At 56.0% G+C, this 18,003-nt stretch overlaps 1 protein-coding gene across 1 annotated transcript in view; it reads left to right on the top strand.

Moving 5' to 3' along the window:
* Nucleotides 1-6,960, top strand: part of MYO18B (myosin XVIIIB) — a 69,248-nt gene extending 62,288 nt beyond the window's left edge. The window contains 1 exon segment of the mRNA XM_042805070.1: nucleotides 3,852-6,960. Coding sequence (XP_042661004.1) covers nucleotides 3,852-5,151 — 1,300 coding nt within the window. The 3' untranslated portion in view covers nucleotides 5,152-6,960.
* Nucleotides 6,961-18,003: the final 11,043 nt, after the last annotated feature.

The raw sequence follows: 18,003 nt of genomic DNA, 5'->3' as shown, positions 1-18,003 counted from the left end.
ACTGAGGGAGTGTAGGGATAGGATGAGGGGTGATGGTTTTAAACTGGCAGAGGGCAGATTTAGATGAGATCTAAGGCAGAAATTCTTCCCTGTGCGGGGGGTGAGGCGCTGGCCCAGGGTGCCCAGAGCAGCTGTGGCTGCCCCCTCCCTGGAAGGGTTCAAGGCCAGGTTGGACGGGGCTGGGAGCACCCTGGGCTGGGGGAAGGGGGCCCTGCCCGGGGCAGGGTGTGGCACTGGGGGGGCTTTAAGGTCCCTTCCAACCCAAACCATCCAGTGAAGCTGTGATTTTGAGGTGGGTTTTTTTGGAAGCTGTCAGGATAGGGTTAAAGGAACAAAGGATGAGGATGGGGTGCTGGTACAGTGGTGTGGGGTGCAGCCGCAGTGGCACAGCTTGACCGGTGACAGGGGATAACAGCCCAGACTCCCCGGCCATGGCACCACCAGCTCCGGTCTCTGGGCTTGTTCCATCAGAGACCTGTTGCATGGCAGAAATTACTTTGTGGACCTCAGACTCCCTTTGCAGATGGTAATTAATTGAAATGGAGGTGTGATTTCGGTGCAGCCGAGCAGGGGCTGCTGCCCTCACACGTGCTGGGGCACGCCGCGGTGGTGGCTGGTGCTGGGGTGGGCGGCAGCTCAGAGCCACCATGGGAGGGTCTCCAGGGCTGGGGAAAGCAGGTTTTGGCTTTCTAGGAGCGGAAGCAATAGCAGGTTTTGCTAGGAGGACCTGAGCATTTTAGATGCTGGAAAACAAGAGGAAAAGCATCAAAAGCAGAAAAATCCCTACAGTGTTTCCCCCACTGTGCGGTGCCTTTTTGCTGCTAGTGTAAACCCTGAGGAGTATTTGCGTTTTCATTTAAAACCCAGCTGATGCTGCTCGGAGTCACCAGGCCACAACCCTGGCACTGCCCCACTGGCACCTCACACCCCTACCATGGGCTGAGGAGCCGTGTCCGGAGAGATGCGGCTTCCCCGGGGGAACCAGCCCCTTCCCTGGCACGTGCAGTGGGGTTTTACTTAATGAATGTAGCTAATGGGAACTGCTGGGGGAGACAAGGATGGATGGGGCGGTCTTGGGCTTCAGCAATTCTGCTGAAAACTGGGGTGTGGAGGGCGTGGGTGGGAGATGCTCCATTACACAGAGGTGCCTGTCGGAGCCCACGGGCTGCGGGGCCTCGGCGGCCAGACTGGTGGTAGCCACGGGAGCTGGAGGAACAAACCCGTGTTTGCAGCTCTCCCTCCATTTCAGGCTCTAAAGGTTTTCATAAAAATAGTAACTGTCTGTCATGCTGAACAGGACAATAAATAGTGGCGTGTAAACTGTCCATGTTCACAGTCCATTAGTGTTTCGTACCTCTCCAGCTCCCTTTTATCTCATCCTTAAAAACCGAAGGAAAATATTGAAGCTGGCTGTTTAATTTATGAAAGCCGGTCATGCAGCAGCCAGTTTACAATATTATTTGGAAACGTAGAGAGTGATTGCAGCAATTTCCATACAAATTCTCACGGAAGGATTATACCAGCTGTTTAGGTAAGATGCAATTTAGGATCCTAAACACATCAAAGTGTCTCAAACTATTAATCAGCTGCGACGCTTCAGCAATGTCAGGTGCGGTGGTGTGGGGTAGCCCTGGAGGTTGTGGTGTTTCAGAGGCATTAAATCTCTAGTTAATTCATTTTGCGTTGAATAATCAAACGGTTTGGGCTTAATGAGCTGCGGGCATGTGGCACAGGGCTGGGCGAGCACCTCCGGGCCGTGCCGGCGGGCGCCGGGGACCTGGAGCGGCTCCACTGCCCCAGCACTTCTGCAATCGCTTGCATTTCCAGCTGTGGAGTTTGTCCTCAACCCATTTCAGCATGTAAATTATTTCACGGGTCAGCAGCGCCTGGTCCGAACAGGTCCCGCGCGGTGGCTGGATTATCTGCTCTCACCCCGTTCCCATGGCAACACCAGCATTCCCGGGGCAGGATGCTTCATGACGGGAGATGTAAAACTTGACCACTGCTCCCTCACCTCAAAGCCTGCTGCCCTCCCAGAGATGGATTTATGTCTCGGTTCTGCTTCTTTACCCTTCGCTCTCATTTTTCCCCCCTCCCCTCTCCCTCAGACAAATTCACAGCCCGGCAGCCTTTTCATTAAGGCCCATTCCAGGTCCCCCTTGGCCGAGCAATGCCGGTACCTGCGAGTGGGGATAATCTGCCGGCAGTGCTGGCAGCTGCCAGCACCGGGCACAGCCTTTGCCAAAATGCTCCCAGGCACCTACGCTCCCCGGCAAGCGGCTGCGTGCCAGCAGCCTATAGATAGTAACTGGCTATCGCTGATGTAGAGCGATGATGTAGCGAGGAGAGATGCGGCGCAGCGCTGCAGAGCCCTGCTTTGATTCAGCTCTGTCCTGGCAAAGAAACCCTTTGCCTTTCCCTACAGTGGGACGGGCAGAAAATCCCATTTTTAAGCCCTTCAAGGCAATGTAGGTGCTTGATGGGGTGTGTGTGTGTAAAGTGTCACACCGGGGGCTTAGTGTCACCAGTGACACTGAGCCCACTGGTGACTGCAGCCTCTCCCCATCTCCATGAATCAGCTGCACGAGGAAGGGGATGGACTTGATGCAGAGAAACCCTTTCTGCAGCCCACACGTGCCAGGATCCGGCCACCCGAGAGGGGCTTTGGCAGCAGAACAGGCGCCGCATCGGCGTCCCGTGGTGCCCAGGGAGATGCCCCCCAAGCTCCTGTCCTGGCAGAGCGGGTGCTCGGTGCTATCCAACGCCTTGGGGAGGGACAGGCAGGCTTTGGAGGAAGGCAAGACCATCCCCTGCTCCTGCCACGCTGCCACCACGTCCCTGTCCTGCTCAGCGAGTGGCCGGTGCAGGGGTGGGAACGGTGTCACCGCAGCGGCCCCAGAGCTGCTCTTGCAGCCCTGTGGAGAGGAGCAGGAGTTAAATCAGGAAAACCAGCTGGCCAGCCAGGCTCCTCCTGGGCATCATCTCCTGGCAGGCTGGCACCGCGTGCCAGTCGCCGCCACAGACCCGCCACGTGCCACTCTCAGCACAGAGGGGCATGCCATATTATAATAATTATTGTTATAATTATTGTTATTGTTATTGCCCTTTCTGCTGCTCCACATGCGCAGCCTGCACCGGCTGCAATCCTGGTAGCAAGAGCAACTTGCTGCCCGTGCTGAGCCGATGCCGGGCCAAATTTGGCACCGCGTTCTGGCTAAACCGACCCTGCAGACTGTGCAACAGCTTGTGGGGAGAGGGCTGCGTGTTCTGGGGCCGGCTGGGACGCTGACTGGTGTGGCTCCTCTTCGGCGAGCGGCGGTGAAGCCTGCAGGGCTCCTGCATCAGCCCAGTTTGCAGGTGAGGTCCCATCCCCACGGGCGTTATCAGGCGTTATTTGCCTTTTGCATTTCACAACTGTTCTCCCTCCCCAGCAGCAGCCTGGGCGAAATGTACCCCACAGTGACATTAAAATTCATTCAGGGGGTTCTGTGAGCTCGTTTCATAAAACTTTACTGAATAATCTTTGGCTTTGATAGCAATAAAATAAATCCTACATAGTGCTATAATCTGTCAAGAAAAAAGGATATTTGGAGGTATGTGTTGGTTTGGCAGAGCTAAAGTCACTCACGCCGCACCCCCCTACGCCAAGGATTTAGCCAGGTTGGCCGACCTAGAGTTATTTAAGATAAAATCTTTGGGCATTGCCCAACTGCTCAGTGCAGCAGCGGGAGCTTATTCTGAGACTACCATGCCAATACCAGCTTTTTGCTGCTCAGCCTTGTCCTTACTGGATGACATTACGGTCACTGGAAATCCCCCAGCTTAAACTAACACCAATATCTCTTCTTTAGGGTGAACAGAGACACCAAGGAGCCAACACCGAGCCGGCTGGCTTCTTCCCGGAGCGCTGCCAGGCCTGTTGATGCTGCGGATCTGGGGACGATGCCGAGTCCCTTGCTCAGTGCTAAAAGATGGGAATACGCAAAACCTCCGGCAGATGAAGAGGAGGTGGAGAGCCCAAAAAAGCTTGTGGATAGGATAGGAGAGATGTCCCCCTCGGCGCTGCGGCGGGGGGGCTCCCCTGCCCCGGACGGGAGGTTCCCCAGCCCGCTGTCTCCGACGGTGCCGAGGAGGAGAGGGCTCTCTCCGGCGGCAGGGCCGGTGCCCAGCTCCTCGGCCGCCCTCTCCGAGTACGTGGAGGAGCTGCGGCGGCAGCGGGGAGCCGAGCGGGAGCAAGGGCACCCGGCGCTGGGTGACACCTCTCCCCTCCCCATTTACCGCACCACGGGTGCCGCAGCCCTGCGGCGCGGCAGGGCTTTCCTGGCGGCGGAGGATTCCCTGGGGAAGCTGGATGGGAATCGGCCGGGGGAAGGCGAAGGAGCAGGCGCTGGCCTCGTGCGCTCCTCCAGCCTGCGGAGCATGGCCTCAGAGCCGGCCGAGCCGGCACGCTCACCAGCGCTGAAAAGAGCTTCAAAGTTCGGCTCCTACGACTCCCTCCTGCAACGCCTCGACAGCTCCGGCCGCCGGCCGAGCTCTCCGGCTGCAGGGATGGAGGTGCTGGGTGCGCTGAGGCCGAGCTCTTGGAGAAGCTACCTGGAACCGTCGGTGGAAGATGTGGAGGTGGGAAAGGGCTCTGGGGAGCTCCTGAGCTCGCCAGCCAGCGACAGGCTGGGTGAGGGGAAGGGGAGCGACCCCTTCAGCTGGCGAATCCCCACCCTCAACTACGAGAGGAGAACCAACGTCGACTTCGATGACTTCCTCCCGGCCATTCGCAAATCCCGCTCCACCAGCAGCCTGGCCAAGCCCGGGAGGGACAGAAAGGACGGCCACCGGCCCCTCACTGTCCGCTTTGAGGATGAGGCCATAGCGGGCAGCTCGGCATCCTCCGAGACGAAGGGCACTGCCAAGCGCAGTCCAGTCCCCCGGGAGGACGCCGGGGACCTCTCCGACTCCTCCTCATCCTCTGGCTCGCTCCTCTCCTCCCGGAGCGCTGACAGCATCAAGCGCCGGCCGCAGCCCCAGAGAGGGGACGGGGAGGGGTGCAGCAGCAAAGCCGGCACCCAGAGCGGCGGGGCAAACCGCCGGGCAGAGGCAGAAGGGAAGGAAGACGATGTCAACAGCATCATGAGGAAATATCTGGGAAAAGACTAAGGTAACCGGGCTCAGGTGACCGGCACTGGCTCAGAGCAGCGGTGGAAGGTTTGCGGTGCTGGCCCCGAGCCGCTGCCCCTCCAGCCCACGCGGGTGCCTGCACCGATGCCGTGGAGTGCGTGGGGACAGGGTGTCCGGGGCCAGCGTTGCTCCCCACGCTCCCCCCCGGCACACAGCAGCAGCCCCAGGCAGGGGAGGCACTGGCCCAGCTTCAGCCTCAACACCCGGCTGTGCTCCCCGTTCCACAGCAGCTGGGACGGGGCCGGGGACGCCCCGTGGGACATGCAGCATAGGGGACCAGCCCCCCCCTCGCCCTCTCCTTGCCCCCTTCGGAGCTGCAGGGGGGTGGGCAATGGGGACGGTGCTGGGGACAGCCCCAGAGCTGGTCACACCGCCAGCTCTGAGTCCACTGGGGTCCCTCAGCCTCCTGGTTTCCCAAAAATAGCATCCCCCAGCTCCTACCACGCCACCCAGCAGACACATCCTCCCGAGCCCCCTGAGTGCTCCTCCCAGTGCCCCAGCTTGTTCGATTAATTTGGAATTTGCTTTGGCTGGATTTGAGGGGGTCACCCCCTCCGGAGGAGCGGGGTCCCGCCTAGGTCAGGCCAGCTTCCCCCAGTTAGCAACTGCCTCTGACAGCCACTTGGATCCAGTGTCTGCATTGCAACCAACACTTTGAGAATTAGGATTTGTTGCTGCAATCCAGGTTTGAAAGCAAAGTCCTTAATGAATGTGCCGCAACTGTAATTAAGTGTTTAAAATAGATTACAAAAAACATTTTGTAAAACCATTGCCTTTAGACTAACTTATTGGATGTCAAGCTGTGACCAAATTGACTAAGCCAACACAAGAAGGGAGCGGATGTTAATAAAACATTTCTTTCCAGGAAGCACAATTTGCATAATGAAACGTCCCACTTTCTCCAGAATTTGTTTCAATAAATGGCAGCAAGTGGCCTCAGCGCTGCACGGAGCGAGGAGCCGCGACCGGGCAATCTGCTTCCCCGCTCCCTCGGAAGAGCACCCGATAGGAAACGTGTCAGTTAAACAGAGACTGCGAGTGGCTCCCCAAAAGTCACGGGATGGTTTTACAGACGATGAGACTTTTTTGTTTTGTTTTGTTTTAAACATACCGTGGTTTCTTTAAGCTCCTGCCCTGTTTCCCATCACCGCAGCTTTGCTCAGGGCCAGCCGCAGGGACAAGGGACTTTCTTGTTCTCCTGCAGTCGTTTGACTCAGGAGTTGGTGCTGTAATTAAAACCCAGCGGCTGCCACAGATGCCTGATAACATGCCACGCTGGTCAGGGGAAGGCCACGCTGTGAAGACCTGGAGGAACACCAAACCTTTTTAACTCAAAAGGTGCAGCCCGGATGTCTCATCCCACATAGTGCTGCTCAAAAATCAGCCGAGCAGCTGAAGGATGCTTTTGGGTCTTGGTGTGACACCCAGCAACAGCGGAGCTGGCGGGTCGGGCAAACCCAGCAGCTCCTTCCAGAACATCTCTCCCTATATGCTTTTATTTTTTTAGTTTCCAGGGGCTGACACTTTCCCTGAAGCTTTATAATTCTGTAGATACTTGCAGACAGACCTGTACGTGGTTTTACAGCTCCTGCCTCCTGGGGACATGCAAGGCAACGCTGCGGTGCGGGTGGCAATGGGAGGCTGTATTCGGATGGCTGCTTGGATTTTACACAATAAAATATTTGCTTCTTTGACACAAGCCTCTTCTTGTCTTTCCTTCCCCGCAGCAAGAGCAGGTCTGTGGATGCAACGTGGTGCAGAGCTGGGCGCTCCCCCCGCCAGCCCCCATGGCCAAGGGCTTCTCACCTGAGACCCTCCATCGCTCTGCGCTCCCGAAAAGCTCTTTTTTCAGCCTCAACCTCCTTTCCGAGAAAAGATCCAAACTTATTTGTCAGAGGTTTGTAGCAAAATTATACAGGTACATGAACAAATTTCTCCTTTCCATCAGTGATTTCTAAGTAATTTGTTCAACTGGAAAATTTGCACCCATGTGCACAACCTCGTTGGACCCTCCGGGGCTGCCGCAGCGCAGCCTGAAAAGGCAAACTGGGCAGTTTTCAGCATTTCATTTTGCCTTTTGGATTCTTCGCCTTCGTTTCTAATTTAAACCAAAGCCTTGCAGCAAGAGGCATTTTCCTTGCCGCAGATAAATGCAAAAACCTCCGGACGTGGGTTCACATCAGCAGTTTGCTCGGCTGCCCATCGGCCCTCGGCAATTCCCAGCGATTCCTCGCTCCCAGCCAGCCCCGCGCTGCCGGAGGCAGCTCTGCACAAGGTGACATTCCCTGCGCTCCCAGGTCTCTCTTTTGCAGAGTCCAACTCGTGCAAGAAGACAGCGAACGAAGAAATTGATTAGTTTCAAATCAGCCTCTGTAACGATTCTGCTATTTCCGGAAGCAAAAAAAGCAGTGCAGTTGGTGGTTCTTGCATGGCCCAGCACCACCACGCCGGCACACAACCGGCCACGCACCGCAGCCGGGTGTGTGTGTTTGCTGGGGGGTCGGATCCTGCCCTTTCCTGGCTGGCAGAGCTGTCGTCTGGCACGCTGGGTTGCCGGCGCTGCCCGCCGCAGCGCGGTGCGGGTGCCGGTGCCGGGGAGGTGACGCGGTGCTCGATGCCCGGGGCGGGTGGGTGGCCGGGGGCTGAGCATCGCCGCGGGGCTGGGCCCCCCCCCCCCGTGCCTGGTTCTTTGCAGCTCATCTTGCTCCCCGGATAGATTTCACACCTCTTTGGGCAGCGGTGGGCACCTCCTGGGGTCGGGTTCAGATTCATGCCGTTGCACGTGCAAAAAAAAAAGGATTTATTTCAGCTGTTTATCCAGACACGTGCTCCGCTTTGGGAAGCGAGGGGCCAGCTTTCACCCCACAGCACATTCCCAGAGCTGGCTGTTAGCAGCACTTGCTGTGAGCACGGCCAGCTCGCTCAGAGCAACCCCAGTAAGAAAGCAAGTGTATGGCTTGGGGCTTTTTAAAGTTGTTCACTTTTTTTTTTTTTTTTTCCCTTTGAAACCATCAAACTGCAGTGTGCTGTGCCATCATTGCAGTCCCTGCAATTTCACAAATTAAGTGAGAGACATTTTCTCCCCAGTTCTCTCTGCATAAAGTATGCAACTGAAAGGAAAAAAAAAAAAAAAAGTAGTTTACAAAAATCCTGTACTCCCTTCTGTGCTTTCAGATGAAAAAAGAAAAAATCACAGATTGTGTGGTTTGGAAGAGATATCTTCATGGTCTGCCTTTCCAACTTGTCTGGAGTTTTTTTAATAATATATTTGAACAAACAGTTCAGGGAAAAAAATCTTACAAAGCAGAACCGGCTGAGCTGGGCAGGAATGGGAACATTTCCCGAACAAAATTCTGGGCCTGAGTGATGGTGAACCTGTCCTCACCCCCCCCGCCCCGAACCACCCTGCTCGGGGGAGGCACCGCGGGATGGGCTGCGGAGGGAAGGTGTCTGCGTGGGCAGGGGGTTCTGCCTGTCTCCTGCCTTGGTGTGCGATGCCGGTGGGAGCAGGATTGGTGCTGGCTGGCCTGAGGGCTGTCAGTGAGACCCGGCTTCAGAGACGGGACGGGGAGGAAACCCCCCCCTGGGATCACCTGGACGCTGCTGCAGCTCGAAGGAGCTCTTGTGCTCAACTACACCCCGCGCTGATGGCACATTGACTCGGATCCCGAGTGCCCGCCCCGCCGGCAACTGCTTCAGAAATTAAACCAAGACCAGTGGCCCCGGGGTCGGGTGATGCTTTTGGAGCCTCCAGAGAAATAAATCAGCTGGAAAAAAAAAAAAAATATGCAGCTCAACCGCGAACAAATCAGTGCCTGCCTGCAGCCCCCCCCCACCCCCCCTGACAGCGCCGGGTGCTCGCGGGCGGGGGCGAAGCCTGGGGACCCCCAGCCAGGGCCGTGATGGATGTGGGGGTGACCAGGACAGGGGCTGCAGCGGGGGGGGACACGGCACAGGGGGGTCAGCGCCCAGGGTGGGGGAGAGCAGCCACGGTGCTGCTCACTGCGAGGAATTTCTCTGTGTGTGTGCTGTTGGTAGGACTCGCTGAGTTAATTGTCCAAACGAGCTGGGCGAGCAGGTATAATCTGATTAAACTTCAGCGCAGCGGCAGCGCCGATGGGGTGGGAACGCCGGGCTCCTGCAGCCCTGGGCAGGCAGCTCCCATGACAGGGGGGGCAGAGCGGGTCCGTGCCCTGGGAGGGATGGGAAATGTGGGGTACGGGGCTGTGAGACAGCTCAGGACACGGCTCGGGGGGGTGAAGGAAGACGGACGAGCAGGAAGAGCATCGCAGCATTGCGGCTCGGCCGCCTCTCTGCTCCTTCCCTGCAGCACAGGGTGCTGGGGGGGACGTGCCAGCGCCTGCAAGGGTGTGGGGGCTGCAGATAAGGGGACCCCCTGCTCGCCCAGGGTCACCAGGGAGGGACACCCTGAAGGTCACCCAGCACCTGTGCCAGGACTCCAGCCCTGCTTAGCATCATCAGCGCCTCCGGCCTTTGAAGTCTGACCTACAAACACTGGCTGGAAGAGGTGTTGATTTGTGGTTCATTTTTAATCTAATCTCAAAACGCTACATAAATTGCTCATTATTTGGCGGCTGTATCAAAATGATTGCTTTGACACTGAGCCTTTGATTTGGAATCACTACAGCGGTGGCTTTGCTGAATATTAAGCTGTTACTATTTAAATTTGCAAAAGAAAAGCAGATTTGTGTGTAATACACCGACTTTTTTTTTTCCTTTTGCTTTGCAGGACACATAGGAAATTGCTCTGTCACTTGAAATGGTTTTGCACATCCTTTAACAACAAACCAGGGAAAAATGACGCTTGGACTGGAGCTTTTCAGGCTGAGCCCAGAGAATTATTTGCCCTTGAAGCAACTGGAGCAGGAGAGGAAAGCAATGCTCATGGGCGGTGAGAACGAGCCATCCATCAGCCCTGGCCGGCAATAAATATTGCACATATACAGCGCGGGGTGTGAAAATGCCTGTTCCCTGCCTGCTCCCGAATACCCAGGAGAGAAGTAAGCGATGGCCAGGTCAGTCAAGTTTAGGACCGCGGCATTTTATAGCCTGGAGTAGGAGGACAAGAGTTATTCTCTTCGCCCCTGTATTTTAGCTGCATTTACCTGCTCTCGGCAGGAGAGCTTTGCCGTTTGCCGCTGTGAGGGATGTGCTCGCGGGGAGGAACGCGTGGATTTGGGAAGGGTGCTGTGCCCGTGGGCTGCGTTTGGCTGTGGAGGTGCAAACGTCGCCAGCTCGGGGCTGCCGCGTGCTCTGTGCCTTGCAGAGGGCGTCCCCCCGGGGATGTCCACGTCACCCTCGGAGAGGGGAGGGTGCTGCCAGCCCAGAGCCCTGCGGACAGTGGGTGTCCTTTGTCCGAGTGCACCTCAGAGCCTGGATCGGGCCGGTGCTGTGAGGGTAACCCCCCCCCCACCCAGCACCCCCGTGCCCATGGCAGCCCGCTGCCTTCATCCCTCTCCGAGGAAGACACGGGGAAGGGGAAATGCCTCCACATCAGAGGGAGAAGCACCAAGCAACTGAGGCTGCCAAGTTTCTCATCAGCATAATTGAAGCATGCTCTTTTCTTCCAATGGATGTGCCTTCGGAGAGCCTTCATCAGAGGAACGAGCTCTGTAAAGAGATCCTTTGTTTGCAAGATGCTCATCACTGAGGATGGAACGTCCCAAACCATCCTGCTGCTGCTGACAGCGTTCACGGAGCCCGGACCCTGCCGTCCTCCTGCTAGCAGATGCTTTCTTTGGCCTGTCACATCCTTAACAGAGGGAGAACGGAACATGAGCGAGCTGGGCGGGCTCATGTGCTGCCTGGTGCCCTTCACCAGGCCAGGCGATGCACGGTCCCTGCGGCTGGGGGTACCAAGGCTGGAGAACCCCCAGGCTCCCTATTATCCCCCCAGAACTGCTCTGTCTTTGCAGGAGCTGGCTGTCGGGGAGACGCTCTGTGGTCCCCTCCAATGCTCTCAGGGAAGTCAGGGAACCTCGTTTATCATACTCCCAAGTTTATTAGCTGGATACGCAAGCCTCTTTTCAAACAAATAAGTTGTTTTTCCTGGTACCTGCATCTGGAGACACTCCGCTTTGATTTGTAGCTCTGCATGTCAGCGCATCCCTCCTGGGGACGGGACCTGGCAGAGCAGCAGGGGCCTCTCCTGCGGGCTGGGGGCTCAGGCAGCCGGGTGGGGAGAGGGGACCCCCCCCCTGCCTGCGCTGGCAGGACCGGGCAGCGTTCAGCTCCTGCCCCGCATGGGCCAGGATTCAATTTCACACCTGTTGGATGCGGGGAGTTAATACCCGATTGCTGCCGTGCACGGAGCCTCTCTGCCACTTCGATGTGTCCTTTCCAAAAGGGAGATATAATTGAAATTATTCTCCCTGCAGGTGGTTCAACAGGTGTGGAAGCCTCCTCTTGCTCTCCTCAGTGTTTGCCATTGTGGCTGGTCTCGTGCCCTGACAGCAGCCGAGCCCACCTCCGTTACAGCGATTTGCTGGTGACCTTCAAACAGGCTTGGGCTGGGGAATTTGCTCTGCGAAGAGGTGAGCCAAGTCTTTGTCGGCCTGTCGGAGCTGGATGGAACACGAACACCACTCGGATTCGCCGAAGTGGTGCAGCCTTGGCTAACCTCCCTCCTCCCGGTGCAGATGGAGCGCAGGGACGGTGCCCCCCGTGCTGTGCGGGACCACTAAGGGTGACCCCAAACCCCAGGTCCCCGATAGGATCAGGACCAGCAATGCCACCCCCCTACCCCTGCCCAGGCTGCCCTCCCAGTGCCCAGCACCCGTCCCAGTGCCCGTGCACCTCGGTGGAGATCCCTGCTGGGACAGCGGCAGGATTTGTGCTCCCTGCCTGGCTCCCCGCCGCCGTCGTTCTCCCCAGCTCAGGGCTGAGCGAGTGCAGAGTCAAAGCCATCTCTCAGACTCGGGGGGTTGCTTTACCAGGCTGTATTTCATCCCTCTTGAAGTCCTGCTAGTTTTCTGACAGCAGCATGAGCCAGCCCGCACACTCCTGCCGCGCCGGTGACAGTGGCTTGCCGTGCTCCGGTGAGGCTCCCGGCAATCCCGGTGCAGCCGAGAGCACGCCGGCTAATCTGGTGAGTATTTAACTACACCGTGCACACACGTGCCATTGCCTCATGTGTTGGAGAATGGCTCAGAGACAAGGGTCCTGTGCCTTTAGCCAATAGATTGTAAGCCTGCATGCCTAAGTTGTGCCTTGTCATGTATTAAGAAAATCTTTGAACGAACGTTAGCGCAGGCTCTGCTCATACAAAAAGAAAAAGGGGGAATTGTTGGAGAATGGCTCAGAGACAAGGGTCCTGAGCCCACCGAGCAATTGTATGATCAGAGCCTGCTCTAGCTGCTGATGCTGGGCCTCACTAGGGTTTGCCTGCAGCTGCTCGCAGCTGCTGATACAGGAGGAATGTCAAGGACGCTTCAGCCCTGTGTACCGTGGTGTGTCGAAAACAGGTTAAGGGGAATTAGGAATAGTGGTCTGAGAAACCCAGTGTTATGGTAACGGTGATCTGAGAAACATTGTGTTATGGTACTGTTGTGTACTGAAAACAAGTTAAGAGGAATCAGAAATAGTAGCATAAAAAACTTAGTGTTATGAGAAGCTTGTGCTGTTAGCTAACTGCAAGTAGGTGGACTGTGCGAATACGACCTTTAGAGCTTAAGCCAATCAGCTAGTGACTAGTAGGCATAATAATTATCATTGTCTGTATAAATATATGTACCCTGGACCAATAAACACACACGGTGATTGATGCTCTATCTTCCACACTGAACCCGTCTCGGCGTGTCGTTCGTCCGCGGCTCCGCACTCGTGCGTCTGGGGAGCAATTCCCTGAAGTCGGGACAAGGACCCGGAGGAAGAGCCGGTGTCTTTGGGCTGGGGCTCTGCTGGGCTCAGCTTAGGCTGGCCCTCCTCCGTCTGCTGCGCAGCCTCTGCGGGAGCTCCCAGGTTTAAAGCTGAGCTCTGAGTAGCAAATTAGCAGAGACTGCAGAGTACAGATCAAGAGCCAAATGTGCATTTCAGTGACCACCCCCCCTTCCCACTGGCCGCGGTGGGCGGTGAGCAGGGGCAGGGCTGTCATAGCTCCCAACACTCATGCCTCGCTGCGTGGCTCCTCATCTCTCTCACAACTCAAAAGGTCCAGAGCGTGTATTATATGTGTTATATATATTAGGTATTCTATATATATCTATATCTATGTATTATAAAAAGAGGTTGATGTGTCATCAAATGACTGGTGCATTAAGAAAGAAACAGTATAATCGTTGTCATTCTATTTTCCAGTTCTCACTAAAGGGGCTTTTGCTTGAACTGTTGGAATTGTTATAACTAACTTTTGTTTTCTTTTTGAGTGTAGTCCCATGCAGGACTTTCCCACATGTACCTACAGGACCGACCCTGGTTTTTGTACAGTGCTGTTCATGGGAGTTCCCAGTGAAATCCCGCTTTTGCTGGGAAACTTTGGCAAAGCAGAACAGCTTTTTCCTGTAGGATGGCAGCTGACAAAGGCGGTGCTGTTGGAAAGTAATTAAAATGGACAGGTACCAAACTTCTTGACCTTTGTCTTAAAAAGAAACCCAAGACTTTGAGCTATTTTTTTTAACATGCCAACAAAAAGTGGCAGCAGTGTGACTGTCTCCTCTCACAACCCCAGGGTTACAGCCATCTCCGAGGGGCCCATTCCCCCAAGGCACCGTCCTTGTGCCTTGGCCCCTCCAACCAGCAGATGAGAACATTAATATTCATTTCGAAAAACACTTTCAGCTTCAACAGTTTGCCCCAGTTTTGGATTTTGCAGTTGTTCCTGTAAGTGATGTCTGGGTGGGTTGAATTTGTGTTGCCAATGCTGAAGCTCTGCAATAGGAATGCAAATGAACCTCAGACTAGTGATTTTCTTCTACTGTCGTTGGGTTTGGTTTTTTATTGTTGTTTTTTTTGTTTTGTTTTGGGGTTTTTTGTTTGTTTGTTTGTTTTTGTTGTTTTTTTGTTTTTTCTCCTTAAAAAACCTCCCTCTACCCCAGGTCCCCGAATGCCATCACGGTAAATGTTCCTATTGTAGAAACTTTTCTCCCCAGCTGGTTTGCAATGTGCTGCATGAGCACAAGGACCTTTTACTGTAATTAAGTTCTTACTGTTCTTTCAGGACTTCAACTCAAAGAAATCCATCGCTTTTAACTCAGATGAGCAGCTTGACTGCAAGTCATGGAGAAACAATGCTTTTCCCCACAAGCCATGGTGGTGAGGTCGGTGTCCCCCGGCCTCCGGTTAGCGGAGGAGGGACCATCTTCTGCTCTCAGTCCTCACAGGACAGACGGACAGACCCTCTGGCGACCCAGGGCTCCTGCTGCTGAGGAGAGGTGCTGGAGAGGGGGAACGGGGTTTGCTCCCGGGGCAGGTTGGGGTGTCCCGGGCAGGGGCTGGGGCTCGCAGCCACCCCCTGGCATCGGGGCGGTGGTGGCTCATCTGAGCACAGGGACCTGGGGAGCGCGGGTGAGGAGCCAGGGCCCCGCGCTGAAAACGTGAACATGTGCTTCCCGGCAAGTGCCAAGAAAGCAACATTTGGAGGTTAAGAAATGGCAGAAAACAGACAGATTTTTTCATGCGAAATTTGGTGAAATGGTGACTGCGAGTTTCACAGAGCGCAAGCTGTGCCACTTTGCTAATTAATTAATATTTGCAGAGGGCTTTAGGATCCTCAGGTGAAAGGTGTCAGGTGTGTTTCCCGCGGGAGATGGCCGATGCCAAAGCAGGGGCACGCTGGTGCGTGGGGAGGGGAGCTGCGGGCCGTGCCGTCAGCCCCCTCCCACCCTTGTGGGGTCCCCGTGGGCAGAGCCAGTGATGCAGAGCAGCTCGTGTAAAGGTGTGTGCCCCTTGAAGACCTCGAGGGCTCCGCTCTGAGGGTCCTGCCCGCTGAGCCAGCAGCCGGTGGCCACTAGCCCCGAGCGTGGCAAGCCTGTGGCCAGCAGCCCCACCAGCAGCATTGCCCAGGGCTCGCCCTGCCACTGGGGGGGGGGGGGGGCTGCCAGCACTGCACCCTTCCAGCATCTTGGCATCGACGTCGCCAACTGCTGTTTTGAGCCCAAAGCACCCCGCAAATTAAATTATTTATTCATATGGAATGTGCTTACAATTGCAAAAGGGATTCACTTAATTGAAAGTGCAGCCAGCATTTTAATAAAACTATAAAAGGGTGAAACGTACATAAACGGAAGAAAAGTATTTAATCTCAGAGCGATCGCTTGATGTTAGTGAGTGCATTTAGCTTCCAATATAGCTAAGCAAATAATACTGAGATCCCATGAGCAAAGAGATATTTTTATCTTTTTTTGCACAAGCCCTAGGTTTAAATTTGACATTATAATTGTGAATTATGTTAGTTCATTACCATAGCTACAGAAGGCTTTGACCAGCTAGTGGATCGCATTACTAACGGCTGTCACAGGTTGGCCACGCGTGTGTCGGCATGGCAGTAATCCCTCGCACGCCCGCGGGGCTGCCGTGCCCTGCGTGACACCGCCGAGCCAGGGTCAGCTGCACCGTGGCACGTTATGGATGCGGGGTCATCATGGAAAATAGCCTGGCCTTGGCTTTAAGCCACTCAGATGGCAGGAGATGGAAGCTACGGGACGAACCCGGCTAACGAAGGGGGCTGAGGGTCACCTGCCACTGTCCCCCAGCTCTGCTGGCACCCCGCAGCTCCCGGGACAGTCCCAGGAAGGATCCTGCACTCAGCGCCGGCTTGGAGGGTGAGAAAACCTCCTAAACCCCTTTTATTTTGGATTTTGCACTAGCCTAGGGGCTGGTTTTAGGAAGGAGCCCCAGGACCTGCACTCATTTCCCAGCTGGAGGGTGCTGCCGTGGCTGCTCCGGGGGAATGTGGAAAGGGGCAAGGAGCTGCTGGTTGGGGCACCGAGGATGCTGCAGAGAGGCCATGCCCACCCGTGGGGGAAGGCAGGACCCGAGAAAGCATTTGTTTATAGAGCGTCAGCACAGGGCGGTCCTGGAGCTGCATCTCAACAGCACCCTCCACCTCCCCGGTGCACCGGGGCTGGGAGCAGCACCCTCCTCTGCTTCACGAGAGGTGCTGGGCGAGGGCCGAGGGAAACTGAGGCCAGTGCTGGGCCACGTAGTCCCACGGCAGGTATAATGGGCAGCGTGTCCTCTGCTCGGCAGCTCCCGGCAGCCAATTAATCCTTTGTCTTGTTAATACCTCAGAGCAGCTTGTCTGGTCTGCGTGAGCCTGTCTGCTTCCCGATGAATAATACAGCACAGCGGGGAGGTTGCTCAGGAATTATGCAGTGATGATAATTGGTGTGGCGACTGGAAATGTGGGGCATGGAGGGGATGTTCTCCGGGAGAAGGGCGGGAGGATGGAGCCAGCGAGCTCCGCCCCGGCCCAGGCTGGTGCAGCCACGGTGCGTGCTGCTGCCTATTAACAGCACCCGGCTCCACGGCGAGGACAAGGCCATTAATGCTGGAGGAACCGCTTCTGCAGTGATGCTTCCAGGGGGTTTCCTGCTAGAAACCTCCACCTCTTCTTTCACCCATCTGATAGCAGAAGTCTTGGACACCTTGCACCAGAATTTGCTGCCTTCTCTAATGTTCCTACCTGGAAAATGCCCCATCCTGCTCCCCGGGCTGTGCTGAGTGGGGGTTTGTCCATGCCAAGGCAGGGCTCTGGGACGGGCACGGTCGTGGGGATGGTCCCGGGGGGCACAGATGAGAGATCCCAGCTCTGGAGAGATCCTGGCTCCGGAGAGATCCCAGCTCTGGAGAGATCCTGGCTCCGGAGAGATCCCAGCTCTGGAGAGATCCCGGCTCCCAAGAGCTCCCCGTGCAGGTGCTGCTGGAGCCGCTCAGGCTGTTCTTCTGCATCCCAGAGCCGATTTCATAACTGGTGCTAATACTGCTAAATTATCATAGCAAGAGAGAGCGAGAGGGCGGGGAGAAGTTCTGGGTTTCACTTTTATAGAGATTAACTGAGAAACATGCCGAGGAATCCCCCGGCGGCCGCGGCCTCCTGCCCTTGGTTTCGGCACGAGAGCTCCGCTGTGCCCCAGCACCGCAACGATGAGCGATTGCTGGGGGGCACCCGGCAGCCCTTTGGGCCCCCCCACCCGCTGCTTGCAGGGGTGGTGGTGCCCCCACCCGCACAGGGGACCACACAGGCTGTTCCCCTCAGCTCAGCCAGCAAATCCCCCGGGGGATCTCAGGCAGATTAGGCGCATTAGCAGCAGCTGGGCAGGGGTGACCACTTTGACTTTGCAGGTCCAGGTCCTCCCGCTGCTCTCCAGGCCTCGGGAAACTTGTTACAGGACAGCTTTTGGCTCCTTCTGCTGATGGGTTTAGCCTAAATCCCTGCCCAGCAGTAAAGCTGCGGGGAAGGAACCGCCAGCTTTGGGCTTCTGCACTGAAATCCCTCCTGGTGTGTGCCAAGGCAGCCCGTCTCTCTGCCCAGCCCAGGGATGAGGGGTCTGTGCATGGCTCCTGGAAATCAGAGCAGGTTTTGCTGGGAGAAAACTCCCCTCCTTGCTGGGGAGGCAGCTAAGATGTCCTGCACCGCTCCCTGCCCTTTCCAGCACCTCTGGCTTCAAACACCCATCAGATCCCTCTCCCACACTATCTCCTGGCCTCAGCTTTAGGTTGGGGCTTGTTGTTGATACCTCTAATGGTAAAAATAAACAAAATCACTTTTGAAGAGACATTAAACACACAAATTCTCAACAGATCCCTAAATCTCACCTTGCAGCAATGTGTGGCACAGGGGTGCAGCCAAAGAGGCACCGGTGGTCTCTGGGC

Source organism: Tyto alba, unplaced genomic scaffold, assembly GCF_018691265.1.
Source record: "Tyto alba isolate M040663 unplaced genomic scaffold, T.alba_DEE_v4.0 Super-Scaffold_44, whole genome shotgun sequence".
NCBI lineage: Eukaryota > Metazoa > Chordata > Aves > Strigiformes > Tytonidae > Tyto > Tyto alba.
This window is presented reverse-complemented; position numbering and strand designations above follow the sequence as displayed.